This window comes from Colletotrichum graminicola (assembly GCF_000149035.1).
Source record: "Colletotrichum graminicola M1.001 genomic scaffold supercont1.58, whole genome shotgun sequence".
In the NCBI taxonomy this organism is placed as follows: Eukaryota; Fungi; Ascomycota; class Sordariomycetes; order Glomerellales; family Glomerellaceae; genus Colletotrichum; species Colletotrichum graminicola.
The window spans coordinates 108,418-135,637 of record NW_007361062.1 but is presented as its reverse complement, the minus strand read 5'-3'; the positions used below and the strand labels follow the sequence as shown (position 1 = coordinate 135,637).

The following is a 27,220-nucleotide window of genomic DNA, read 5'->3' as shown; positions in this document are numbered from 1 at the left end:
GGAGGCGGGTATTAGAAAGGTGATTAGAACGATGTGTCAAGGTGCCCGCACTCACGAGCGATGGCTCCCTCACGTGTGTGAATGATAGGGCAGCCCAGAAGGTGGTTTGGATGGCACGGACTGGCCAAACCCTTCCTGAACAGCAAATTAGACAGATACCCCCCTAAGATGCGGTGGTTCATCAGTAGAATAGGTACACTACATACAAAGAGGACCTAATACAACATTGGAACAGGTGAGGCCTCTTGATGTTATCACGCCCTGGAGTGCTGAGAAAGTCACGTAACACGTCGAAAGCACGCAATATTGCGTACGGCACGGCAAGCACCCGCCGATTATCTACATAGTGTAGAGTTCAGAGAGACAACAAATCGGGTGGAGGAGCCTGGGGGTGGGTTGGGCTGCCAGTTCTGGCGAGCACGTTGTTAATTGATTGGCGGCGATAGGCCAACAGGGGGTCATTCGGGTATGGGAAATTGAGAACTGAGCTTGGCGCAAGCTTATTACTCAAGAACTTCAGAGCTGGGAAAATAGGACCCCATGGAGCTATGTAGAGAGCAGCATCTGGGTAAATATTATGAGACGTGTCAGGAACACCGTCCCGTCTAGACTTCTTTTGGCGGCGAAGCTATTCCGTTGACCGAATAAGACAAGGTGTGTTGCATTCGCCGGGGCCGGCGAGGCTAACCTCGCAGATTTGATCTGCAGCTAACAAATATAGTGGGTGAGGTCAAGAAGATGTCAATGGTCGGACGGGACTGTTTGCGGCCTTGTTTCCAGGTCTGTCTTACGCCGTCCATTGACCGGTTTGTGACAATTCACCGATGTGATGTTGTGGAACAAACGCACCCAGTTGTCCACTGTATCGGGTTGGACCAGCAATAGTGGTGACGACACCTGCATGGTTGATGAGACGGCAACGTGTCCATGAGTCGGACACTCTGGCGCTGGCCACTGTCGCTCTTATCATGCCGATTGGCAGCGTCGGGCTCAGAGATATGCCACAACCGCGCATGGATCCAGGCGACGTGCCGGCCAGTGCAACACACCCACTCGAGCAGAATTTCCAGCTATTCGCTCTACGCGGATGACGGATGGAACCGTCTTCAGCGCCATGTCAGAAACAACCGGGTAAACAAGCGACGAGGAGCGCGAGCAGCCCTGCAACGCTAGCCAGTGGCCGAAGGAGTGGCCCGCTCCGACGAGGTGCGGCACCCTGGGAGCGTCAAAAAGGGGGGGTCCGACGATAAGGACGATAGAGGACCCCGCCAGTAAGTCAACGCTATTTCTGGCACTGGCTAGGGACTACTGATGATGGGCGGATGTGAGAGACGGAGGGTTCGGCCATTGAGACGACAAATCGACTTCTTTCAGCTGGCGGTCGATTGATGTCGCGTCGTCGTAGGATTCGTCTGATACATGAAATTCCAGCCGACGAGACACTGGAAACTGTCGGTTTTCGGATGGGCCTGTAAGAAGTCGATGAAGGACAACGTGCTCTCAACAAGAGTTTCGGGATCAAAGGCCTGGCGCTTGGTCGCGTTGTCGTCGCCGGTCAATGGGAGAGGCACTACTGCAGTTGGGTGCGGTGTCGGTGTACGGTATGTGCTTTCTGGTCTGAGATGCTGTTAGGCCGGGGAACGGGTCCGAAACTCTGTGCTGTGGATGTGCATACCCATCGATTCAGTGAAGCTGCCTACATCATGGCGGGAACCAAGTTCACTGTAGTGCTCAGTACAGTACCGGGTAGGTAGTCATGTAAACCCTTAGTGCACGGATACCGGCAGTCGGTCGGCTTGGGGCCAAGCTAACTAACGATGTTTGGGATGGTCAATTAGGTAATGGCCGTTCTCGTGACTAGAAGACATGAGACCCAGTGGCGGGCTGCGAAGAGGTTGAGCGACGCTGGTGGAGGATCTACAAGGTAGGCCGGCAGGCAAGATGCGAGCAAGAGGCCACGGTCAGCCTGTTGGCGTCCCTAACGGCTGGAGGGACCAAGGTCTGGGGCCCCGAGGGCCCCTTGCGAGTCGGGTCGGGACAGCTTCTGGCCGGACTTTGGCATTCGGCCCCAAGACAATCTAGGCAAGGGTTCTGGGGGCTAGCAAAGGTCTGCCATGGCCTTGGTGCTGGTGAGGGCGGCCCAGGACTCGATGGGCGCCGGACGACGGACTGGGGCGATTGGGAGGCTTCGGGAGCCAGGGTAGCAATCCCGAGGACGGCGTCACATACCGTACAAGCGGGGTTTGGACGAAAGTGCTGTTAGGTCGATACCGGCAGCCACTGGGGTTGGGCAGGGGACGTCCGCAGGCGTGGGAACGAGAACGACGGGGGGAGGGATGGCCTTGTTTCGATTTGCGCAATGCCAAACCGATGGGAGCTGAGGCGAGGGTGGGTGTCTGCGGCGATGCGATGCGATGCAATGCGATGTATCCGTAGTGCAGTATTTACGGTTCAGGATGAATGAAGGGGCGCGCTGGCATATGTGTATATATTTGGCTGTTTGGCTGGATAGTTGAGTCGGTCAGTCGGACACTTGGCGTACTTTCCCTATCTAGCCACTTTGCACTTCCTACTTGCTGAGCAGCTTGCTAATGGCAGGCAACGTTAGCGAGAAGTCATGTACTCGATGTCGATGAAAGAAGGCGTGATTTTGGGTTGGAGTCTCGGGAATCCGTTTCGGCCGGCGTTGGTGTTGGAGGCGGTGCAGTCGTCAGATTGTCGAGTGACGCCCGCTGCAACGCCCAAAGAAGAAGGGATGGAATGGAATGCGGTAGTTTTGGTGGTTCCTTCCCACGATTGTTCATCTCCCAGGGGCAGGTACTTTCTAGTGTACACGTGGGAGTTCACAAGTAACTCGCCATGCATTTAATAGGGATAGGTACATGGCGCGTATCTTCCTCAATCGCATGTAGGTACCTCTTCCCTCGTGCCCCAAGCATCCATCCCTGCACGCTACGTCCACTCCTCTACTGATAGGTAGCAGCTTCAGAGAGGGAGAGAGGGAAATTGGGACCTCTTCCTTCCTTCCCTCTAGACTCGCGCTTGCGATAACGACGGTAATACCCGATCGATGAGCAACGACTGTTCCACATATGTATCTTGCACCCGAGATTTACCATTCAGATGCATCTCACTACCTAGATACACCTACCTTATGTAAGTCGACCAAGGTAGATTCGACCTCCCAAGACTTGCCTTGCCCCTCATTCGCATTCCCCCCTCATCCATATGTTGCGCTGTCTCAGTCAGGGAGATTCGGACGCTCTTGTCATCATGTCATCTCCTTCCATTGTCTGTAGATTCGGGCATCTTTCGAGATGCAGAGACCCAGGCGGCCCAATGACTCTGACATAAACGCACGTACGGATACAATGTACGTGTACGTCCATGTACAGCACAGGCCACCATAGGAAGCCCACACAAGGTGTCCTTCGTGCCCACACAAAGTCCACACTGCCCACCGCTCACAGACGGAGTTCGCGTCGCATGGAAGCGCATCGCATCGGCTGCTTCCCTCGTGCCTGTTCCTTTTCTTTTTCTTCTTCTGTTTGTACTGCATTCCTTCTTCATGTCTTTGGCAATGCAGTGCAGGTGTAGATACGACCGGTAGGTAATGTATAGGCATTGCGAATCATCACCGACTACATGGCTTTTCCGTGGTTCCGGTAAATCAATGGAAACAAAAGAATCAAATACAATAAAATAAAATGTAATCGGGCTGCATTTACAAACACTTGGACCGAGCCTAACCTAAACTCTGGCACCGTACGAATACAGCCCAGATATCCTCTCTCTCTCTCTCTCTCTCCCTCTCTCTCTCTCTCTCTCTCCCTCTCTCTCTCTCTCTCTCTCTCCCTCTCTCTCTCCCTCTCTCTCTTCCTCTCTTCCTCTCTTCCTCCTTCTCCCGCCCTCTTTCTCTCCACCCCCTCCGGTCCCGGTCCCAGTCCTCCCTCCCTTAGTGTCTCCGCAGATTAGGTACTAGTAAACAGGTACCTGCCAAGGTGTAGTGTACAGAGTGTACTCCGTAGTACGGATACAATACAGGGCTCTGCTCCAATCCCACACCGCCCGCCCACTTTCTCTCTTTCCTCCCCACGCATGTGTGCGTCGCCGTGACGTTCCTTCTCCTCCTCCCCGATTCTCGTTCCTCAGTAAATCTCCCATCCACACACATTTGCGCACACTTCACAGACGCAACCCACGTCTACGCCGCTCGACATCCCTACGATCCCCCCCCCTTTTCCGCCCCAAACAACTGGCGACCAATCCTCCAAACCGTCCTGAGTCTCGCCAGATGTTTCCCTCATGTCCAGCCCGCCTCGCAACGCCCGAAATGCCGCACCCGCGACCCTGGTGAGCCCCGCGCATTCGTCGTCGACGTTGTCGTCCTCGCCCATTCCCACTACCACTCCTTCCACCACCACCACCACTACCACCACAATCATCACCACCACTGCTTCCGCCCCCGTCTCCAGCTCCGCGCCCTGTGGGAGTGACTCCCCGTCCGACCCAGCTGCTGCTTCCATCGCTGGTGCTGACGCGCCTGTCCCAGATCCTGGAGCTGGATCGGATGCTGCCGTTGCCGCTGCCGCTGCCGCTGCCGCTGCCCAGCGAGAGCATCAGCAGCGACTGCCTCTGCCCTCATCCCTCCCGCCCTCTCTTCGAGACACCCCCCTGGCCCAAGCTGCAGATCTACCCCCTGCCACGGCTGCTGTCACCCAGCACCAGCAGGATACCTCGAGCCATGTCGACCCGAATACTAAAAAGCCCCGAGGCCCTGCCGCCCTCCCGAGGCAGTCCGGTCCGTCCTTGCTAACCCAAGCACTCGCCTCAGCTCGCGGCATCCCTTCGAGATCAAATTCCCACCAAGATCAACCACTCCAACCGCATGCACAGCCCTCGTCCTCGTCCTCATCATCGTCATCGTCCTCTTCGCGCCCCCTGTCCTCTGCCGCCTCCGACAACCTTCCCAACAATCCCTCCGCCACTGCTGGCCTGGACCCTATCGCCCGAGATACTCGCAATGCCCTCTTTCTTCCTGGCCATGGCGCCTCAGTAACCCTTCCAAGCGCCCCCCAGCCCGCCTCCATACCATCACTTGAACCCGCCGACTCGACCGACGCTAATAACCCCCCCGACGCCGACATGGAGGTTATGCCTTCCCCCACCTACGACATCTCCAGCTTCCAGGGTATCAGAGCTATGCTGCTGGACCACAGGGACTTTCTCAAGGGTACGCGGTCGCGGGGCAGGGGCTCGTCGTTGGAGCGCGTCGACCCGGAGTCCAGAGTAGCAGGACGCCTGCGCAACACGCGCGCCCACTCGCATTCCACAAGTCCTGAAGATTCCTTCATCCCCCCGGTCCGCTCCCTGGACCAGAAACTCGACAAGGACGTTGCCGTGCCAGAAGGACGGCCCAAGAAGCTCGAGCAGCGCTTCTCCGTTGGGCCCGAAAAGATATGGTCAATCGGCTCAAGCGAGGCCATTGATGGCCAGGAGGATGGCCAGGTTGAGAAGTCGGTTCACGAGGCCATGATCGGCGCCGAACCAAACGCTCGCAGCCGCAAGGCTAGCTACAGCCTCCGCTTTTTCCGCGAGGGATTGCCCAAGGAGGAAAAGACGCCTGGCCGCAGAAAGGACACGCGCCCCAAGGAGAAACCCCCCCCGAGCCACGAACCTCAGGAGCCGTTATCCCTCGACATAGCTGTCGAGGACTTCGCCAAGGTCGCCAGTTCGCAGCCATCACCCAGGCTTCTCGACAAGAAGGACTGCTTGCCAAAACAGCTGGAACGAGTAAAGACCTTTCCTCTCCAGTCACCCCAGGCTGGCGAAACCCCCATTCTCACCGAATCGCCCACCCAAGATTATTTCGGTCTGAGAAAGGTCAATGGCGACATTTTCCACAAGGCGGACACCGAGGGCGCCAGACAAGCTGGAACTCAGGCCGAGTTCGAACCGGGGGGCTCTGAGGGCGATGTCTCGCCTCCTGCCGTCCAAGTGGCTCAGGCGGATGACTCTCGACGCCCGTCCACATGCAGCAGCGAACACGGTGAAAGCCACGAAGAGGGAGACGAGTCGAGCGAGGAAAAGATTTCCTCGGCAGTATTCGTACCGCATGCCGGCTTGGAAGAGGCCGCTGAGCGCGAGCGGGACGTGGCGAAGCCAAGACAGACGGCGGGCTCTCGCATCAGCTCCAGAGCCGAGGACTTTCACCCTTGGCTGGTCAAAGCCGACGAACCCGAGCCCGAGCCTGAGGATGAGAAGGCCTCTCCCGATCGTCCCCCCGACACCCCCTCGCAGAAAGCCAAGCCGAAGCGACTCCCCGATGAGCCGAATGTTACTCTTCGTGAGGTCCAGCCCAGCACCATTAACGATCTTCCCATTGAGGAAGAGCTGGACCCGCCGGGGACACAGCAGGTCCCCACCCATCTTGAGGAGCATACCCATCATCACCAAGCTGAGGAAAAACAACCTCTCGAGGCGATTGAGCTCATTCCCTACAAACATCAGGTCGGCGGCCATACCACACTATGGCGCTTCTCCAAGAGGGCCGTGTGCAAACAGCTTAACAACAGGGAGAATGAGTTTTATGAAAAGGTGGAGCAGGATCATCCGGACTTGCTGCCATTCCTCCCTCGGTACATTGGCGTGCTGAACGTCACGTTTCACAAGCAACCTAGGCGCAAGTCGACCCATAAGCGTGAGGATGCCCCTATGCTGGAGCGCAGGAAGACCGGGGACAGCGGGATAACGGTCTCGGCATCACCGTCCAAGTCCAACGCTGCCAGTGGCAACTCAAACGGCGCATCCCAAGCCAACACAGATCACCGCAGAATTATCAGCCAGTCACTGTCAAAAGCACCGGAGCCCATACCGACCGTGACTTTCGACGATAACTGGCACATTCTGCCAAGGAATCTACTTCAGCCCACGCCGCCCCCTACGGCTGCCTTGCCGGCCCGCGGCCGGAGCACCTCGTCCTCGGGTCTGCCTGATTACCCTGAGCAGGGCAAGTTTTCATCCCCCACAAGGCCCAGCTTGGATGAGAGACACGCCAACAGTTGGGGCGCGACGACTGTCAACAAGCGGCTGCGCAATGAGGTGTTCAACGACGTCTTCTTGAAGCAGCCGATCCCGATTTATAAGCACCGTAGACCTCACCAAAAGTCGATGGCTTTCCGGAAACAGCCGACCCTGCGGCCGGCCAGCTCTGTTCCCGACCTGGTGCGCAGGCAAGACGCGTCTGCCCAAGAAGGCCACGCGCCTCAGCGTTCCAGCCCGCTCCGACCAAGCAGCTCCTCGCCGCCCCCGACGGAAAGCATCCCAATGGACCGTCCTGACCGTCCTAGCCGCGCAGAGGCAGCAGAAGCCGAGGACAGCGACGTCAAAGATATGACTGGCACTAGTGCGCCGGAGCCGGAGACGCTGGCGGACAAGATCATCGCGCAGAAGAAGAAGCGGCGCTACTCTGGGACAGGGCTTCGACGGAAGCCACGAACAGTCACGGAGTCTAGAGGGCATCTCAAGTACTGGGAGGAGGCGGATGACGCTGGCTATAGAGGCGAGGACGAAGGCGGACAATTCCTTGGCACATCGCAAGTGAACTCGCCCATGATCGAAGCACCGAATGCGAATGGTGCGGGCTCTCGTGAAGGAGCCGCGACGGAACTGAGTCTTCCTGACTCTGCTACAGCTGCACTTGACACGGAAGCCTCGAACGGGGCTGAATATCATTCCACACATGCGTCGGTGGTGCCGTCCGAGATGCCCAGTCCCACTCCAGAGTTCCACAAAATTCCACGTCCCGTGAATCCCAAGGAAGCACAGACACAGCGGGACTCCCGTGTGGAGTACTTTCTTCTGCTGGAGGACCTCACAGCAGGCATGAAGCGACCATGCATCATGGACCTGAAGATGGGCACTAGACAGTACGGCGTCGAGGCCACGCCCAAGAAGCAAAAGTCGCAGCAAGGCAAGTGCGCCAGGACTACTTCGCGTGAACTTGGCGTGCGGGTGTGTGGACTTCAGGTCTGGGACGTCAAGAGCCAGTGCTACGTCTTCAAAGACAAGTACTTTGGGCGCGACCTCAAGGCTGGCCAAGAATTCCAGGACGCCTTGACGCGATTCCTCTACGACGGCGTCGACTACTCTAGCATCCTGCGACATATACCAACCATCCTACAGAAACTAGACCACCTCGAGTCGATTGTCAAGAAGCTGGACGGCTACCGCTTCTACGCCGCCAGCCTCCTCATGTTTTACGACGGTGACACGACGACCGAGGGTAACGAATACGATACAGTCGTTGACGATTCTACGACTGACTTTGCAACTGACACGGAAGAGACGTCCGCGTTGCGCGAAAGGAAAAGGCAAAGCAAGAAGCGCGGCATTGACTTTAAGATTGCCGATTTTGCAAACAGCCTTACCAAGGGTGACCTTGCCGAGGGGAAGCCATGTCCGCCTCAACACCCTAATGAGCCGGACCGTGGCTTCCTCCGAGGCCTTCGAACGTTGAGGAAGTATTTCTTAAAAATCCAGAAAGATACCCGGGCGGCCATGGGCCTGGACTGCCATGGACGCAGTAACAGAACGGATGTTGACGATATCGACATGGACCTCATCTCGGACGACGAGGGGCTCGTCAGCGAATGAATGGTTGGAGGTCGTGTCTCTTTCTTCACGTTGATAATTTGGGATTGTAATTCTGGATTGGGGAGGGAAACAAACAGCTGGCATGGAGAAACGGAACGGCGGAGTCAAGGATGTCATTTGACAACATACCCGGCATCAGTCTGGCGTCGCAGCACAAGATTACAAGGAAACTGAGATGTTTTGTATTTCACTTTTCTTCTCTGACGAGGCTTGGGTGGAGAAGGTAGCTTCGCCAGTATGGGCCGTGTCTTGGGTGAGTTCCGATGTTGTTGCCCAACCCAACATGGAAGGGATAGCTAGGTTTGACCACGTGACGAACGGGTGCAGCAGATTGGACTGAAGAAGTGAGTGGCACAGGCACAGGGGAGCCGGGTTGGTGATCAAGGCGTTGGTTTTGGTTAGATGTTAGACAAAAAGAATGAGTTTGTTCTAGATTTGCCTTCCTGTGGAATTTCTGTTTCACCAGTGCAGTCTCGGCACGGAACGACTGAACTCAACGTTTCCAAGGCTGTTCTTAGGGCTGCATACATAAACCAGGTGAGGTAAACAAGGATACACTAACACAGTTGGGTAAACAGATTATAAGCATAATGCCCAATATTCAACACGGTAATAGAAGGTTTCCAGATAGAAACACACTATACTATAAGCAGAATGCCCGATGTCCAAGACCATAATGAAACGTTTTTACAAATAGACAGAAACACAGGAGGAGCATCCAAACACGGATATCAGATGGTTCGATGGTGCCGAATCCCGGTCGCGCGGATCCGGGCGTGTTACATAATCGGCACCACATGCTCTGTACATACATACATCCTACCCTGGCTGCCTGGCCCTCCTAACGAACCACTTATCATAGCTCTCTCACATACGCTGCTCCAATTCATCCCCACTGCACCCACAACAACGCAACAGCAACACAGCAACATCGGCTTAACGTCCGCACCGCGTCGCGACTCGCCGATTTCAGTGGACACCCCCAACGACCACAATGGGCTCGGTCTTCTCCGCCATCCGCTCCGCGTCCAAGACCGTCGGGGCGGTGGTCAAGCTCCTCCTCGACCTAAACAGGCAATATCAGGCCCTGCTGGTGCGGGTCAACACGGCACCGGGCCTGCCGCATGAGAAACCCTCGAGCCCGTACTGGCTCGACGACCCACCCTTCCCGGAGCTGACGGACATGCGGTCCGAGATGCTGCCGCGGGAGGCCGACGTCGTCATCATCGGGAGCGGCCTCACCGGCGTGGCGGTCGCGAGGAGCTTGTTTGCCGCCGCACGGGGCGGCGGCGGCGGCGGCGGCGGCGACAACGGTGACGGCCCGAAGGTCGTCGTGCTCGAGGCGCGCTCACTTTGCGCGGGCGCCACGGGACGCAACGGGGGCCACCTGAAGGGGAGCCCGCACGAGCTGTTCCCGCGGCTGGCGCGACACTTTGGCAAGGAGGGAGCGGCGCGCCTGACGCGGTTCATGCTGCGCACCGCCGAGGCCGTGCAGGAGGTCGGTCAGGCGGAGGGGAAGGAGGTGGCGGAATGCAGGGCGGTCGAGACGGTCGACTTCTTCCTCGACGACGCGAGTTTCGAGGACGTGAAGAAGCAGTGCGAGGAGCTGCGCCGGTGGGTGCCCGAGTTTGAGGTCGAGGTGCTGGGGCGAGAGGAGACGCTGGCGAGGTTCGGGTGCGACAAGGGCCACGTCCGCGGGAGCCTGGTGTACGCGGCCGGTGCGCTCTGGCCGTACCGCCTCGTCACGGCGGTGTGGCGGGAGCTGCTGGACGCGCACGGCGGGCGGCTGAGCCTGGAGACGGGCACGGCCGTGGAGGCGGTCGCGCTGGACGCCGTGGGGGGCGACAAGGGCAGGCCGTACGTCGTGAGGACGTCGAGGGGGGCGATCCGGGCGCGCCACGTGGTCCACGCGACGAACGCGCACGCCGGGCAGTTCCTGACGGGCTTGCGGGGGAAGCTGACGGGCTTGAAGGGCCACATGACGGCACAACGGCCCGCGCCGGTGGATCCCGCGCACAACGGCCCCGGAGACGGCGGCAGCGGCGGGTTCCGATGGAAGGACGGGAGCGCTCCAGGGACCAGGTCGTGGAGCGTGCTGTACGGCGGGGGCTCGTTCGACTACGTCACGCAGCGGCCGAACGGGGATGTGATGCTGGGCGGCGGCTTCGAGCGGAGCGCGAGCGAGGGCGTGGACATGATTGGCGTGTGGGACGACTCGGGGACAGACGGGCTGACGATCGCGCACGTGTCGGGCGTGATGAATGCCGTGTTCGGGGCGAGGTGGAACGGGGACGTGATCCGGTCCTGGAGCGGGATCCTGGGGTTCACGGGGGACTTGGCGCCCTTTGTCGGGCGGGTCCCGGCCAGCCTGACCGGGGCGAATGCGACGCTCAACTCGTCGCTGGGGGCGGGCGGGATGAGGAGGGCGAAGACGCAAAAGGTTTTCGAGGATCTGGACGTGAAGGAGAGCGACGCGGCCGGGTGGAAGGGGGCCGAGGTCGGGGAGTGGGTCAGCGCCGGGTACAACGGCGACGGGATGGTGTGGGCGTGGCTCTGCGGCACGGCGCTCGGCGTCATGGTCGCGGGCAAGGAGCACGTCGTGCTGGAGAAGAGGGACGGGTTCCCCGGGGGTCGGCTGGCCGAATGGTTCCCCGCGGAGCTGCTGATCACCGAGGCGCGCGTCAAGAAGGCGGACCTGACCAACCTGGTGGACGAGATCATGTAATTGCGGAAAAGACGGGGTTCGTTTGGACCGGTTTGGGGCGGGCTGGAATATGCCTGGGCGTATTTCCCAATTGACAATAAGACCACAAGAATCTACAGAGAAGAAGAAAGAAGGAAAGAAGAAGAAGAAAAGAAGAAGAAAATAGGACTGGGAAGGGTGAGATGCGCGGTTGGGCAGGGAGTCTGTTTGATTAGTTGATGAGTCTCTTCCTGTGTGCAGAATATTACATGTTTATACTATCAAGAATGATCACGCCTGTTGTTTTCTTCTGGCGTTCCCATCCCGATATGATGCCGAGGGAAATACTCGAGGATGTGAGGGGGTTTCGGTCAGTTTTTGAGACATTTCGGATGCTCTTGAGGCATTCTACTACCATTTAGTAGCTCATCGCGTGCTCAATCGACAGCTATTAGAGGCTAGGAAAAGGCTTAGACATCACCTACGACACTGCTACAGTATTAACCTTAATAGTAGTACCACTATATACCAGAAAGCCATACGTCGTCTAAGAAACAGGGATGTACGGTAGTTACCAGGTAATAATTTACTAACTCAGCTTGACTGTGGGTAGTAAACAACATACCTACTAGGTGTAGTAATTTTGCTCTCGCGGGTAGTAGCTTAATAGTCTTAACAGCTCATCAGTTTTAAACCATCAACATTTATAATACATATACCATTGATACTAAGGCGACTCATGCTATAACGTCGAGACTATATCTAAAATGTGTATGTTCGATTCTTATGTTATAATTTATGTAGCTTTGCCGGCGCTCTTCGTCTCTTCAATCTGAAAAGCACTTCTAGCTTCAGCCAGACTTCTACTGGTTCTGTTAGTGGACCTAGTAAAACGACTACTGTAGTCGAGTATGTAATGTTCGTACTGAAACCCTTGATACGTTGTTACTTCGGTCTTCACCGCAAAAGCATTGCCTTGCTGCCCTCATATGGTTTCACTAGCATCGTTTTCTCTGGAAGTGTGTACGATTGCTCTGGAAAGCGTCCTTGATTAAAAACGGGAACAAACCCGTGAGAATGACTGATGACTAGGCTTGGAACAACCAGAAAGATTCTTAAATTATCAATGATAATAAAAGACTAGATCAGCAATGATTTTGGTCCACTATCAAGAGCCTACTTTGCTTCTTTTTTACTGTGGTTCAACCAAGTGATTACTGTGGCAACTGAAAAAAAAGCATAATAATCGAGAAAAGAAATCAGGTGATCGACCATCTGGTCTTATACCTCCGCCACTGGAAACATTGGTCTTAACAGGGCTTCTTTAAGCGGACGTTTGTGATCCCGCTGCCTTGGTACACTTTTCAACCTGGGAAGCGGCTAGAAGATATTAGGAGCAGTGAAGAGCATATTAGGAGCAGTGAAGAGCATTCCCCAATAAGGCATTCGGATTCTTTATTGTCCCTGCCTATACAAAAGGTGGTTTATTGGTAGAGTAGCCATTAAAATAGAACCGGCTAGATCCCAACTCGAATGGGCTGGTGTATATAGTGTGCTTGGCAGTTGACAAGGCACTGCCTGAGCTCAGCCCCTCCAGGTATAGTGCGCTGTTGCTGTAGCCACTGGTAGCTGACGGTGCGCCAAGGATCACCTACATAGGTTGGCAAGGTGGATTTCCATCCCTCTCTTATGCTTACCTTTAGGCAACATTTGAGTGTTCCTGTATCCTTGCAGATCATGCCCACTCATGATAATCATCCGTAGGATTTGACAGAATGCAAACCCTGCCAAGGGTAAACTGAACAGTTTGCGACCCTTGCCCGCATCGTCGAATCCCATGGGCAGTGCTGTCAAGAATTTGACCGCCAAGATCATATAAGCTTAGAAGACTGTTCAGATTCCAATTCTTGGCGTTTAAGATGTCGAAGAGGAGGGCGTAAGAATCTGTGAGGAGCATCGCCGAAGACTTTGCTGCTACTCTTCCAGTCGGCCGAAACTATAAGAAGGATAAGATTTTCGTTGAAATGCAGTTCCTGTTATTATCATACAAGCTTCTCCGCAATAAACTCGAATCATCTTATTAACCGTTCACAATCATACCTTCGATCGTTGAGACGAAAGGACTTCCATACGCCCCAGACTCCCATCAGCATAATCGCGATGCAAGGAACTCAGAGCCTTTTGCAGCTGCTTTTCATAGCTATTACGGTCGCTGGTTTGCCCCAGGCCATTCCAACCGAGCCGTACGTCACTCACTGATAGCGCGAAAGAAAGCTGAAACTAACAAAGAATAGCGTGGCGAGAGACATCCAGAAACGTGCCCCGTTTGATCCCTTGGAGAGATGCAAGGAACGCCGGCCCGCCGCAGACGAGCTGATGCTCATCAGCTACGTGGGACACAACATCGTATTCAAGCCCTCTGAACAGAAATTCGACTCCGAGAGCGGCGGCCGCTACGCGTTTCTGCTCGACCAGTCGTGCGAGCGGGTGGTTGCAGAGGCGCAATACACGGCGCTGGGGGGCGGCAAAGGGTTTTCTGCCAAGATTGGACGGTCCTACGACGGCACCGGCCCGGAGCTCGGCTGGCAGGTGACGATCGAGTCCCATGTCGGGGTGATGGGGGCGACCTTTGGGATCAACACCCCGACTATCAAGATCAACGGGGAGGAAAAGTGGAAAGCTTGTAGTGGCTTGCTGAGCAAAAACGAGGGGCTGGATGTTGATTATTGGAAGGTCTGTAACTTCAGACCTGGCACGGTCTGGCCGAAGCCGTGGTGGCCCTACGGCAATGGCTGGTAGTGGAACCCTTCTTTCAGAGGCAGTTGGTTAAATTACTCCATCTTTTGACGTGGTTGGTAGGATTTTGCTCGATTTTATTATGGTACTCTCCGACTGGGTTTCAACTGTTTTTCAGGTCCGCTCTCTGTCTTTTTTCTGTCTTTAATCCACGATCATTCATGCATTATATCTCACAGCTGGGCTTTCCAAAAGTCTGTCCGTATCATGTTAGAAACGCAAGATATTTAGATGAACTTACGAGGCCATATTGCGATATTCTATAAATGCGTCTCTTTCCCAAGTTAACGTAGATTGTGCAGTAGTCGATACATTGCCGCCTCGCACGTGTGACATGACTCTTCTGCCCATCGTGTGACTCCAAGCATTTACAAATGTCAAGGAACATCCTTACTATTACAGCGACTGGTGATCGGCCCGAAGTCTCGGGCCCGCCCCATCCGGCTCCGAGCTGATACGCCGACAGATTTCCCGAATCAGGAAAGTGGGGGCGTGGATTGCCCAACCTAAATACCGACATATTGGCCGGACCCACCAAGGCTCTAGTGCACAATGAAACAATCCAGCTGGCGTCAGGATTCATTTGTTTGAGCGAAAATAGGTATCATATCTGATGCCTAGAAAGCAGTAGAACTAGAATGCTCTCCTCTCGCAGTTCACGTACAAGAAAGACAAACGATCGTGATAGCCGGTGCGTAGGACCTACTACTTCAAGCCAAGAAGACGTAATCGAAATCCCTGTCCACAATATAACAGCGTTCGACATTATCATTCACAGGAATGGGCAAACCGCCGGTTGAGAAATCCCTCTGGTTCAGCACCACCTGAGCAGCCAGACTCGTGAGCTGCATACCCTGCCCCATGCGGATGCTTTCGTAGCCGTCCCACGTGCGCGTCGGGTTGTCAACGGCAAAGGTGAAGACGAGGCCCCCGCCGACGGGCGGGCAAAAGACCGGGGTGAACCAACCGACGCCGTTGATGAGCATGTCGGACACTATCAGACCGATGACCAGGGATAGGACGAATGGGAGCGTACCAATGCCGGAAATGACAGCGTCGGTGCTCCTGGTGCCAGGGAACCAGATCGACACGGCGATCAGGAGAACGATAAGGACGCCGAGTACGTACATCGCTCTCCAATCCGATAAAAACCAAAACACAACATGGACATGGTGTAGACGGATGTCGCTCAAGGTGAGTGGTATGCTGATGTGGCACAGAAAGGGCCAGAGACAGAGAGAAAGTTTGTGTGTGGGTGTGGGTGTGTGGGTGTGTGTGTGCGCCGAGAGAATTCGGTCGAGACGGCCAGCTCGGGACCGCAGTGACGCCGGGCGACAGCCACAAACTTCCGTAGCGGTCCCGATCGGCACCAGGAACCCTTGTCCGTCTAAACGATTCGTTCACACGCCAATGAAGAAACGGAACCAACGGTGCAAAGAAGACAATAGTTAGGAAGGGTGGCAGATAGTCAGTTCGAGCCGGCTTTCGTCTTCCGGCAAGGCTTGCCTTTTTGAGCTTGACTGGCATCCGGAACCCCCTTTCCAACACGTGCTTTTGCTTTCACAACAACTCGGCACCGACGTTTTTCCTGTTGGACCAACTTGGGCTTTCGAATGCCTGACCAGCGAGACATATGCATCAGTGTCTATCAAATGCTTTTTCGCCTTGAACTCTCTACTTTCCCTGACACCTTCATCTCTCACCATTACTGCAGACCGCGACGCTCCTTGACTGCAGCGGTTGATCTCGAGCCCTCCAGCGGCAATTTCCACCTTCTCTAAAGTCCTGTGAATCATTCGCAGTTGGCGTCGGATTCCTTTCCAATGGTCGAGGTGAAAATAACCAGAGGGCATTCTTGCGTCTCGTGTCAACACCAGAAGATCCGGTGCAATGTTCAAACGCTATGCGCTTATTGCAGTCGGACTAGCACAGACTGCGTTCGGCCACTCCCACAAGCTGTCCAAACAGCAAATTCTCGCAACGGCTGTGTAATCCGAAATCGGCTCGCGGCACCGAAAACGCCGCCCGCTCCTAGTAATGGGAGAATCGTTGTGAGAAGCGACCAACGCCGCTACGTAGAGGAGTAAGCAACCAACAAAACAATGAGGTTGAAATGAAAATACGATCCAGGAGACTAACATTGATGTCTTCGTCAGTAAGGAGTCATGCGCGAGTCTCGGCAACGAGGTAGCTGGGACCCTAGGACTGCCTGCAACCCGTGATGGTCATCATCCATGTAGTCATGTAGTCTGTCGTAGTTAGACCAGCCAACTAATCGTCTCTTCTTTTCCAACAGATAGAAGAAAAAGAACCCAACCCTCCACAGGATGGGAGGCCCATGCGGTCAAAACCCGAGCTTGCTTCAAGCAACATTAACTTCATCTTTGGTCGACTGAGGGTTGACTTGCTATCGACGCTGCACCCATCCGCGGTCCAGTCGTTCCAGCTATGGCAAGTCTTTACGAGCAACGTCCACCCCTTGACAAAGGTCCTCCACGGACCTTCTGTCCGGGAAGAACTCCTGCGGTCGCTCGCCGAGCCCTCCCCAATCGATAGTCCCACCGAAGCACTGATCATCTCCATTTATCTCATCGCTGCCGTCTCCCTGACGGACGACGAGTGCCACAACCTGCTCGGTGAGACAAGGAAGAAGCACCTGGCTCGGTACTGCCACGCCACCGAAGCGGCGCTGAGCAGGGCCAACTTTCTCAGGTCAACCGACTTGAAGGTATTGCAGGCCTTCACTCTGTACTTGGTAAGCTATCGAACGACGCATCCCCCCCCGGTACCCCTGCTGACACTTCTGGCAGCTCTCCCTCCACCACCTTTGCGATCAGGACATCCTGTGGCTTCTGACGGGGCTGGCAACCCGCATGGGCCAGAGGATGGGCCTACACCGTGAAAGCTCACTGAGAGATCTCCCGCCCTTCGAGGCCGAGCTGCGGCGTCGCGTCTGGTGGCAGATAGTCATCCTGGACGGCCGGGCAGCCCAACTGAAGGGTGCTACACTGGGCCCCGAGAACCGACTCTACGGCGACGCGAGCCCGCCGGTCGGCATCAACGACGGGGACCTCGTTCCCCCTATGAGCTCGCTGCCCCGCTCATCATCATATGTACCCACGGAGGTGGTCTTCTGTGCCGTTCGAATCGAGATCGGCGTCTGGATGATCCGGCAATAATACCTGCCCGGCTAGGCGACGACGCCCGAGAACAAAATCAAGCTTCTGCGATCCATCGATGAGCTCGAGGGCCACCTCGAGGAGCGCTACCTGCGCCACATCAACGCCGATATCCCGCTGAACCTCTTGACCACACACCTCGCCCGCTCCGCAGTGTGCCAGCTGAGGCTATCTGTCTACCACCCTATCCGCAACCCTGAGGAGGCGGCCTCGGGCCTGAGTCTGGAACAGCTCGACCTACTCCTAGAGAACAGCCTCGAAGTGGCACGGTACTACATCGTGGCTCGAGCCAATGGATCACTCCAGCGTTACGCCTGGCACGTCTCTAGCTCCTTCCCCTTCGAGAGCTTCGTCGTGCTCGTCGGCACGCTGTCCCAGCGGCCAGCGAGCCCGCTTGCTGACGCTGCCTGGTCTGTAATCGGCCAGGTTTATGAGAACCATCCGCGCTTCGCTTCAGACACTGAATAACCACTATATCGGGCGCTTGGCAGTCTCACACTCAAGGCCTGGAGCCGGCACGTCTCGGGCAATAAGGGCCAGCGGTCTGAAACCGTCCATGGGACCGCCGTTCATAAGAAACCTTCTACGCCGGCGGCCCGCGCTGTGCCGCGGTTCCCAGTCCGAGCAAAAGGCCACGACGGCCATGAACTGCACTGGCCATACGACGCCGCAAGGTCTGCAAAAGATAAGTCACCTGCCGGAATATGATGGCTGTGGTCTCGGAGCCTCACAAAACCGGTCACCGCAAGGAGATAGCTCGACCGTGGATGCGGCCGGCGACGAAATCTCCTCCATTATCGATGACATGGATATGGATTGGAGCTTCTGGAAGAAGCTGCTGGATGGCAACGCGCAAGCCGCCGAGATACACAGGAAACCTACTCTTTCTCTTCCTTCATGAGCAGACCGTGACGCTCGTTGTATAGTAATCTCGGAGGCAAATGCGAAGGACAGTGAGTATGATGACGATGTTAGTTTATATCCAGACAAGGGCTTTTGTGTGGATTGTGAGATTCAACGTGTAGATGATTCCCCGCATGTAAATATCACAGGGTGACAAATCGCACATATATTCGTCGTCATTTGTGCTGCTCAAAGACTGATCATGTTGATGACTACCCATCTCGATGTCTCTCTCTATCATCTAGTACTTCCCTAGTCGAGTGCCAATGAGCCGCATAGCAGGTATTCGATCGTCGCGGCTCAAGCTTCAGCGGTGTCAATGTTTGCAGTAAATTTATTTGGAACCCAGCTGCATATTACGCCCGTTATTTCTTTCTCTGCGAGCCACACAAGGAGATATCAAATTTCTGTATCATTAAGCAACGGTTCCGTTCAAGGCTGTCAGGCCGATGTTGCATCTTCACCAACGGCCGTCTCAGGCTTTCGAGCATAGGTAACTTGTCTGTGATGCTTTAGTCACCAAGTCCCCGTGCATGGCGGAGAAGAGAAAAGGGCGACTTACACGTTCCAGTACGCATGAATGTTCCTGTTTTTCAGGTCGTTTCGCGCGCCGGCGCAGAGCACCAAAACCTCCTCCTTCGTCCACCCCAGGGCGCGCGTGAATAGCGCAAGGGATAGCGCCTCGAGGCCCATGTCAAGGTTGACGTTGTGCCACTTGCCAATCTCCTTGAGATTGGCGTCCTTTGGCCACGAGTTTAGCGGCCAAATGTACTTCTTGACGGTAATGTCGACAAATCCGGCGTCCTCCATGGCCTCGGTGTACTTGGCAGGGCTCTCGATGGAGCGGCCGATCTTGTTGCCAGCCTCGACCATAAGCTCCTGCCATTGGTGCAGGGGCGAACCCTCGACGAGAGTGCCGTCGTCGCACCCCAGCGGCAGCACGAAACCCCCGGCCTCGAACCAGCCACCGGGCGCCAAACCCCTGAGGTATTTCATGTCAGCAACACGCCGCCGGATAACGGTGTTACTGGTTCCTCTTACTTGTAGGCCTTCTGGATGACCGCTGCCGGGTCTGCGAAGGAGCCCTCCATTGTTCGGCAGAAGATGTAGTCGAAAGACTTCGTCCATGTCCAATCCTTTTCCAAATCGTCGATTTCGAAGACACAGTTGGGAGGAGTCCTGTAAACTCACTGTCGTTAGTATTGTTTCTCAGTTTGATCGGTTTTCCTCTCACCATTCGGCCTGGGTAGGGCTCAAGTCGACGCCGATAACCTGCCAACAGATCAGCCGGGGGCGTTCTTCTCGCTGCTTGACTAGAATCAAACCTCGGCAGAAGGGAACGCATCCGCTATGGTGAACATGTTAGCAGATATAAATCAGGATAGCAACTTCGTCCTCGGATCAAGCACAGAAGATGGAGGATATTCGTACCGTAGTCAATGGCCCATACTCCGGTGCCCGTGCCCATATCCAAGACGCGTTTTGCCGTCTTGTGGGCTGGGGCGACGGCGAGCTCGCCATCGAGGGTGAGATGCCAGATCTCATGCTGAAAATCTACAGTGGTTGTCAAATTCAGAGTCCACGACGTAAGGCAGGAGTTGTATACTCCTTTCTTTCAACCGGGACGACTGAGATACATACCGAGTCGATCATTCTCCCGCTGTTACCCTCTGTCAGATCTCGCCGTCGGTGGCTACAAAAGGGGACTGGCATGGAAAGACTTACCTCGTCGTTCGGGTAGTTGTACTCTTTCGCCAATTAGCACATTGTGTGATGAAGACAGATCAGTGGATGCTGATTGCGTACTTCCAGCACTCATCGAGTGATAAGTACGGCCATTTTCGGCTCGATGTTCTCGAATACTGGCTGTCAAAGACGCCACAGAGGACTCTTCATACTGCTGGAAGATAGTAGAAATGTCAATTATGGGGCTCGCTACTCGCACATATTACTTTGTGGCAGAAGAGGGTCCGAAAGACTAACAGTGCCATCGTCCTCGAAGTCGTCGGCCTCGGCCACCTGCGTTCAGACCGTTAGTCGCGAGACGCCAGGGCTGGAAATCCAAATTTGAATCTCACGATATGCGTCTCCTGCATATTTGAAGTGGAGTGGCTGCTCTTGGCGTTCTGTGTTTCGCTTATGCGTGTGATCGACGGATAAGATGTGGTCCGCCCGAGTTGACGGGGAATACCAAATTATATGGGAAATAGAACCATCGGGGGCCATCAGATTGTGTACACCCACGCAATCTAGACACAGGGCGCTATTACGCATCCCACCAATATCCAGGGAGGGATGGTTCCCCACTTCGACCTGTTAAAGACTGCATCCCTCTTTAGTTAGTGAAGGAAGACGTATTCAAAGCCGGAGAAATCTCTTCACATCGATACGAGTATGCGCCGAGCTTCGCGTACCACACATCTGTCCTACCTGGTGCCGGATTCATTATTGGCTCACCATGCGGCGCCCAGAGGACCTCAGGACCAGGGTTGGATCAGACGAGGTAGCGTGATAGGTCGGAAGTCTTGGAGATGGGGCGACGCTTGCGCGACGCAGCCGAGGAGGGCGCCCTCAGGCAATGGCGGGGTTTCTCTCGCCGAGGCCCATTCCTTTGTCGGGATGCCCGTCCATCCTTCCAGCTGCACGCGTGGCATTGGCTATATGCGCATGGACCGAACGCTAGTGTATATCGAATGACCAAAAGCCGTAAGCGTAGGATTGGTGATGGGGGGGGAACTATTACCAAACCAGACAGCTATAATCAAATTGCTGCCATCCTCGATCGACAGGCTGGGAACAACATACCTTTCTATAACTCCCGTCCACTCATGCATCCACTTCTGCCAGTTCGGGGTATACTAAGATGTTGATGGCTAGTCATGTAGGCTAGGTGTTGGTGTTGATTATGAGGTCTCTGATGATTGTCAAGTGGTTCTAACGAATCTGTAAAGCCATAGCTTGTGTGGACATATTTCTCGACATGTTGAGGGAATATGAACACTTCTTCACCTTGTTCGCGCTGTTGGCTTTACACTGAAAGTTTGCGTCAGAGACACTGTTCGGCCTTATAGTTTCCTCAAGGTGTTTTAAAATATTGTCCTTCTCAACACAACCTAGCGATGGGACAGTTGCAAATGTATTCAGAACTGGCTTATTGGTAATCCCCAGAAACCTGGCTAAGTTGCATAAGCACAATCCAAAGCAAACCCCTGCGGCAAGCCTACCTGCCCTTTGGCCTAGCAGTGTCGTAATATATTAACTTCCCACTTTTCACTACTAAATTTAAATGTTAATCGCACGCGATGGCATCTCCTGACCAGAACTGGAAAGGCCTTGAGTACTACCCTTAGGATTCTCCTTCGGCACGGGTGATTCAGGATTGTATCAACCGGATCAACGAACCGGAACTCTGTAATTATGCCTCTCAGATCAACCGAAACATCCCTTGCAACCTGCTTCCCGACGCCACAAATGGGCTGCACCATCTAGTGCGTATACTCGAATTCGACGACAATGACAATACTTGATGGGTCGCCGGGTCCAGATGGGAAATTAACAGAAGAGACAGCAGCAGGAATGAAGGCTGAGGTCGATACAATGCGTCTGCTTGCGGAACAAACGCATGTGCCATTACCCAAGGTATTCGGATATGGACTCACTAACAATAATCTTGTTGGGGCTGCTTTTATGCTTATAGAGTTTCTTCCTGGTAATGTGGCTACGAATGCTTGTGGCGGGTACACTGTAAACAGAGGGGAGATCCCTAGAGAGCACCGGGAAAAATTCTTCAGCTCAGTTGCTCGGATTTAGGTAATACATACCCATCAAGAACGGGATCTGTTGGAAGTTTATAAACTAAGTGGCTTTTAGACAGAGATGACTTCAGCTCGCTTGCCTAAGATAGGAAGAGTGTTGAAAGACAAGGGCGGCTATTCAGTCAGTCCTCTGCCCGGGATTGGAGGCCCATTTAAACCGCAACGGCCTTTTTCGAGGCTTAATTAAGATAGGCCCAGTTTTCCAAATCGATAGAAAGGATTCGGGAACTTATGAACGGAGGTCCCACAGACAAGGTAGTTGCCGCTATTAATGAGTTCCCATCTGAAATTAGGTCAATGGCAAGCCGATTGTTCATCCTGTGATAACGGACCGTTTCCGCTTGTCCACCGAGATTTTTATTACAGCAACATCGTCGTTGATGGAGAGTACCGCGTTATAGGGGTCATCGACTGGGCAGGCGCATGTGCCCTGCCATGGGAACTAGTAGAGTTTCCTCTATTCCTAGAGACCCTTCCGGCCTCCATGGATTCACCATTGAATTATGACAGCAGCGGACAGCCAGTTGACATGAACACAAGACAGCGGCTGCAGGATCGCACGTACTGTTTGGGAACGGTTGCATTCTTTGAAGATAGCCTCGGGATGGACTCTTTGCTATCATTAACACTGGCTAATGACGAAGTTTAACGCCTAGCGTATGCGTTAAGGATCTATCTTGATCCTGGGAAGTTATGCTTCTACAATAATGTTCTTAAGGATATAAGGAGAGTCTGGGGATGTAAGCATTAGGTAGAAATTACCTCGAACTTGCAATTATGCTGGAATATTGCGCTGTGAAATTCTATGGCTGTAGCCTCAACCAGTTAAATATTCATTTAATAATCACATGAAAGATCTATCCTTCTGCGTCTTGGCCGTATCAGATAAGAAATGCTTCGAGAATCTGCACCAGCGCCGTATTTCCGATGATACTGAAACTGTAGTTGAAATATAATGCCACTGTACTCAATCCATATGCGAACTGACGACTGTGTAGAATGATGCACTATAGTTTTTACATTTATCCTTCTGGGTCTCTATAGATAAAACAACATCAATACATATGATCGATGGCGTCTATATCTAACAGCCGCTAAGATACTGAGGAAATATTGGCATGTCACGACCCATCTCAAACGTTTTTCCTCCCCTTCCCTCATAGGACTTGTCCTTATCTCTACTAAATACCTGCTACTGAGCAACAAGGCCTGTCACACTCGATCGCTGGCTGTTTCTTGAGGCATTGCGTGGTAGATGCCGCAACCTCGCCAGAGATCTGGTCGGTGAGCGCTACGAGTTGTGCCTGTACGCCCTGCACAACTTCGTTGATCACCGAAGACGCGGCATAGTGCCCGCTGATCATGGCGGCAACAATGCCGCGGAACAGGCCGCAGGCATCTCCCGCCACCCAGGCGGGAGCATCGAGCAGGCGGAGGTTGCCGTCGACTTTAGGGTACCATCCAATGCCCTCGAGGGTGGGTCCGATCAATGTGGCGTCCTCATCACCCCCCAGATCATCGTACGTCTCGGACAAGCGCCGAAGGCCCTCTGTCATTTTCCCAACCAGCTCCGGGCCGTAGATCTCTTCCATGGCCGCCACTACCTCGATATCACCACGCAGGAGGCCCTGCGCCGAGAGCTGGAAGTGCGCCTCGGGCCGAGCCATGGCACTGAGAACGTGGTCGAGCGACTTACGTGCCAGCTCCTGGTTCAGGATGCGCGTGTTGAAGCCTGAATTAGAGCGGCCGGTGGGCGGGCAGTCAGAGCGGCCGGAGACAGTCCATAATCCATTGGTCTTGGTCAGACAGGTCTCGCCGTTACGGCAGACGCAAAATGTGCGCCACTCGACGCTGCCGTCACTCTCGCGTACACGCAGCTTTGGGTCGAGCTGTGGCATATCACGGAAGAAAGCCCGGTCGCTACGCTGCTGGATGCGAAAGCCGACTTCGAGGCGGTGAAACTGATGGTGTCTCGTCATACGGCGCAGGCTGCTCTCAAGGGGACCGAAGCGGCCAGTGGTGATGAGGAGGCGGTTCGCTCCAAGCTGCGATACCTTGCCCGTGGAAAGGTCCTCCACCTCGACGCTGAAAGAGTCCGTGGTGGCATCGTACGTGGCGTTCCTAACGTTGCACTCGTTCATGACTGCGCCACCGATGTCGCCGACCATGTCGTGGACAAGCTTAAGGCGCGCGTCGAGCGACAGATAGTCCGAGGGGTAGTCCTTCAGCTTCCACTGCTCACTCTCCACCATGCCTGCCACCGAGTAGGCGTCGGGGTTGCTGGGGAAGGAGGGGGTTTCGAGGCCCGCCTGGTCCAGAACGTTGCACGTCCAGTCGTACGCCTCGCGCAGGTCGCTGTCGCGCGGCAGGGACCACAGCTCCGATGCGGAGGGAAAGAAGGAGAACTTGCCGTCAGAGAAGAGGCCGGCACCGCCGTGTCCGCGAGTGGCGTCCTCCGGCAGGTATCGATCGCGATCCTGCACGGCCTTGCCGCTGTCGAGGATAGTGAACTGAATACCAGTGCCCTTGAGACGTGCTGCGGCAGCGAGACCCGCTGGCCCCATGCCGATGATGATGATATGAGGACACCCGATGATGGCCATTTTGATTTATTCTTTTCGAGAATGACGGTTCGTCACGAAAATGGGGGGCAAGAATGGGATTCTGGATGAAAGAGAATGGGAGAAGGGTGGAACTTGCAAGTTTGAGTAAGTGATCTGGCAATGCTCAGTGGAATTGCCGACGATTTTATGGCCATCCGCCCACCCTTCTTGCACATTTTTCTTCTTTTCTTCAAGAAAAGCCATTACTGCCTACTAGTTGAAGTTCTACAGAGCGGAGGAGGCGTCCGAGGCCAAAGGAGAGGAGCAATAGCGGCTGCAGCTGCCACAAACAACAATGTTTGTCTAGTGTTATTACGACTGTCGCTTGCCTCGGAGAACGCCATTCAGGATGAGTATGCAACTCGGTGGAGCCATTATCCAATTGTAGTGTCTCAGAAGGTGTTAATTACCTGTGACCATTAGGTACATACAGCAAGAAGTTGGATTATCTGGACGTCTCAATGCTTGATACCTAGGCGGCACATGTAGCGTAGATAGTAGAAACAATAGTCATACTTGAACGGTTGATTTTGTAGCCCTGGAGAATATGATGATTCTCATGACTGCTACTGTGAGGAAAAGCGTGCGGGGGTATGGTACAGCGTTGTCTGAGGCAAAGGTGAGGATAGAGGATTCCATTGCGCATATATTTACGGGGAATATCGTTATTCACGAGGCTTAGTCTGTATACTTTATTAAGTCGCATCATTTCACGGCCTGTCTATTGACTTCTCGAAGCAATGCTGTCGAATATGGCAGTGTTGTCATGTGCATCCGCCCCAAGTACGCTTGTTAAGGCTTGTAAGAAGAGGTCTCTAGAGAGAACAAGGAGAAGGATACATGACAGAAACTTTTCTCTGACTCTACGCTGAAGCGAAATAGGACTTATTACTATATCTAGACACTTTGGTACATTGACGTATCTCTAACACGTAAATCCACTTGAACTTTAACCCCTTTCCACAACCTCCCCTCTGAATGGCGGCCAGTTGCGTAGAAATAACAATGTACCGACATCAAATTACCAGTCGCTAAATTCCGTACTGCGCGCTAGTCTGCTCAATCCCTCTTGTAAAATACACGCTGGAAGCGAGTCATCTTAGAAAGCCCTGGTAGCCCTGGCTGGTACGACGTTTTAGTTACGAGATTCCATATTACTGTATTTCTACCCAGAGATCTTCTATGTGATGTGCGGTATCGGATATAGTGCTTATACGGCGTTTATCTGAATGTGTTAGAGTACTGTTGTGTACCTATGCGACCTTAAGAGGGATCCATTTAGATCCCTACATATATCAGTTAGAACACCGTTACTTGGACCGAGCAAAAGTGCTAGCGCAATTATGCCATTCTCTTCAAATGCCCAAGTACAATCCAAACCAAACGACGTAGAGTTCTCCAACAAAGATTCTCAGAGATTGTATCATTGAAGCATGCAAGAGGCTAGATTAGGCACCGGGGCTGCAGCGATTTCGGTAAGTGTAAATCTTTAGAACAAAGCCATGATCTTGGACGCATCCCTCAGTCGGAACACCAGTACTCGGGCCGATCAAAAGTGCCAGCACAATCATGCCATTCCATGTGAATCTCTCAGTATAATTCTAACTAACAGAAGTAGATTCCTTGAACAAGAATGAGGGGCCAGATGCCCTATATTCCTAAAAGTCCCATGTCACTAAAGCCTGTAATAAGCTAGATTATAAATTATGGTTGCAGAGATGCTTGGAAGGCAAAGGACATAGGTGTACATGTCATCTTGAAATGACATGCCCTCCTCCTATAGAGAAGGTCATACCTACAATCTATAAGTAGGCCATGCCCTAGGCGGCAAGCCTAGCGAAACAAGTGGTGATGGTATTGGTGATAGTTGCTCGATGGTTCGGATGTAAGGTGGGGTGGTTACCCCACCCTCTTTATCCCTTCTACAGATATAGGAATTCATCTTCACAACACAATGAATAAGGCAAAAAAGAGAGAGAAAAGAGGCATGAGCCTATGAGTTTGAGCGCATCTAGCATCAAACAGCATAATAGGCGGACTTTTGAACGGAACCTAACCTCAAAACAGCCTTATTCAATGATAGCTATAAGGTCATATAAAGCGCAGCAGTAATTTAGATAGAACTGCATTTCGGACTCTGCTACAGACTTGATCCTGAAGAAGTTTCCCTCGGTGCAAAGCAGTCGAGATGCCTCCCTCTGATTGGTTGAATCGCGAGCTAGGTGTCCGGAGGACATGGCGCCGCAGGACGGCCTGACGGCCCCGCATGGTAGAATGCCGCAGAGCGGGGGGGGGGTTCCACCTTCAGAGGATAAAAGTGTGTGAATTGTCATATCTCGGCATGAAAAACTGAAAAGATATAGCTAATATACAGGAAGAGCACGTCTATGACGGGACGATTGGGACGGAACATCCTCGGATTCGCCCCAAATATCCATGCAATCGTAGGGTTGCACTCTGTATTATCCTGAGATCCCTCGCACGTACATGGCAGCGGGTAGCAACCCCGAGTCGCACCGCAAGACGTAATATAAGAGTCTAAGGCAGCTTGGGAAATGGGTTGCGAAACGATCATTGTAGTATAAA

General features: G+C 53.9%; 7 protein-coding genes across 7 annotated transcripts; 4 read left to right on the top strand and 3 right to left on the bottom strand.

Moving 5' to 3' along the window:
* Positions 1-4,305: 4,305 nt before the first annotated feature.
* On the top strand, positions 4,306-8,655 carry GLRG_10265 (inositol polyphosphate kinase; the record flags this gene model as incomplete). The annotated part of the gene is made up of 1 exon (XM_008100950.1): positions 4,306-8,655. The coding sequence occupies one exon, from the start codon at positions 4,306-4,308 to the stop codon at positions 8,653-8,655; it is 4,350 nt and encodes a 1,449-aa protein (XP_008099141.1).
* A 994-nt stretch (positions 8,656-9,649) lies between these two features.
* On the top strand, positions 9,650-11,380 carry GLRG_10264 (FAD dependent oxidoreductase; the record flags this gene model as incomplete). The annotated part of the gene is made up of 1 exon (XM_008100949.1): positions 9,650-11,380. One exon carries the CDS (start codon positions 9,650-9,652, stop codon positions 11,378-11,380), a length of 1,731 nt encoding a protein of 576 aa, XP_008099140.1.
* Positions 11,381-13,498: 2,118 nt separating this feature from the next.
* GLRG_10263 (uncharacterized protein) lies at positions 13,499-14,137 on the top strand (the record flags this gene model as incomplete). The annotated part of the gene is made up of 2 exons (XM_008100948.1): positions 13,499-13,581; positions 13,633-14,137. 2 exons carry the CDS (start codon positions 13,499-13,501, stop codon positions 14,135-14,137), a joined length of 588 nt encoding a protein of 195 aa, XP_008099139.1.
* Positions 14,138-14,844: 707 nt separating this feature from the next.
* GLRG_10262 (uncharacterized protein) lies at positions 14,845-15,264 on the bottom strand (the record flags this gene model as incomplete). Its single annotated transcript, XM_008100947.1, has 1 exon — positions 14,845-15,264. The coding sequence occupies one exon, from the start codon at positions 15,262-15,264 to the stop codon at positions 14,845-14,847; it is 420 nt and encodes a 139-aa protein (XP_008099138.1).
* A 1,208-nt stretch (positions 15,265-16,472) lies between these two features.
* Positions 16,473-18,214, top strand: GLRG_10261 (fungal specific transcription factor domain-containing protein; the record flags this gene model as incomplete). The annotated part of the gene is made up of 4 exons (XM_008100946.1): positions 16,473-16,889; positions 16,945-17,292; positions 17,329-17,723; positions 17,818-18,214. The coding sequence occupies 4 exons, from the start codon at positions 16,473-16,475 to the stop codon at positions 18,212-18,214; spliced, it is 1,557 nt and encodes a 518-aa protein (XP_008099137.1).
* Positions 18,215-18,657: 443 nt separating this feature from the next.
* GLRG_10260 (methyltransferase domain-containing protein) lies at positions 18,658-20,312 on the bottom strand (the record flags this gene model as incomplete). Its single annotated transcript, XM_008100945.1, has 11 exons — positions 18,658-18,718; positions 18,779-19,198; positions 19,258-19,395; positions 19,451-19,488; positions 19,542-19,564; positions 19,648-19,770; positions 19,858-19,876; positions 19,942-19,964; positions 20,023-20,116; positions 20,200-20,235; positions 20,295-20,312. The coding sequence occupies 11 exons, from the start codon at positions 20,310-20,312 to the stop codon at positions 18,658-18,660; spliced, it is 993 nt and encodes a 330-aa protein (XP_008099136.1).
* Positions 20,313-23,212: 2,900 nt separating this feature from the next.
* Positions 23,213-24,634, bottom strand: GLRG_10259 (uncharacterized protein; the record flags this gene model as incomplete). The annotated part of the gene is made up of 1 exon (XM_008100944.1): positions 23,213-24,634. The coding sequence occupies one exon, from the start codon at positions 24,632-24,634 to the stop codon at positions 23,213-23,215; it is 1,422 nt and encodes a 473-aa protein (XP_008099135.1).
* Positions 24,635-27,220: the final 2,586 nt, after the last annotated feature.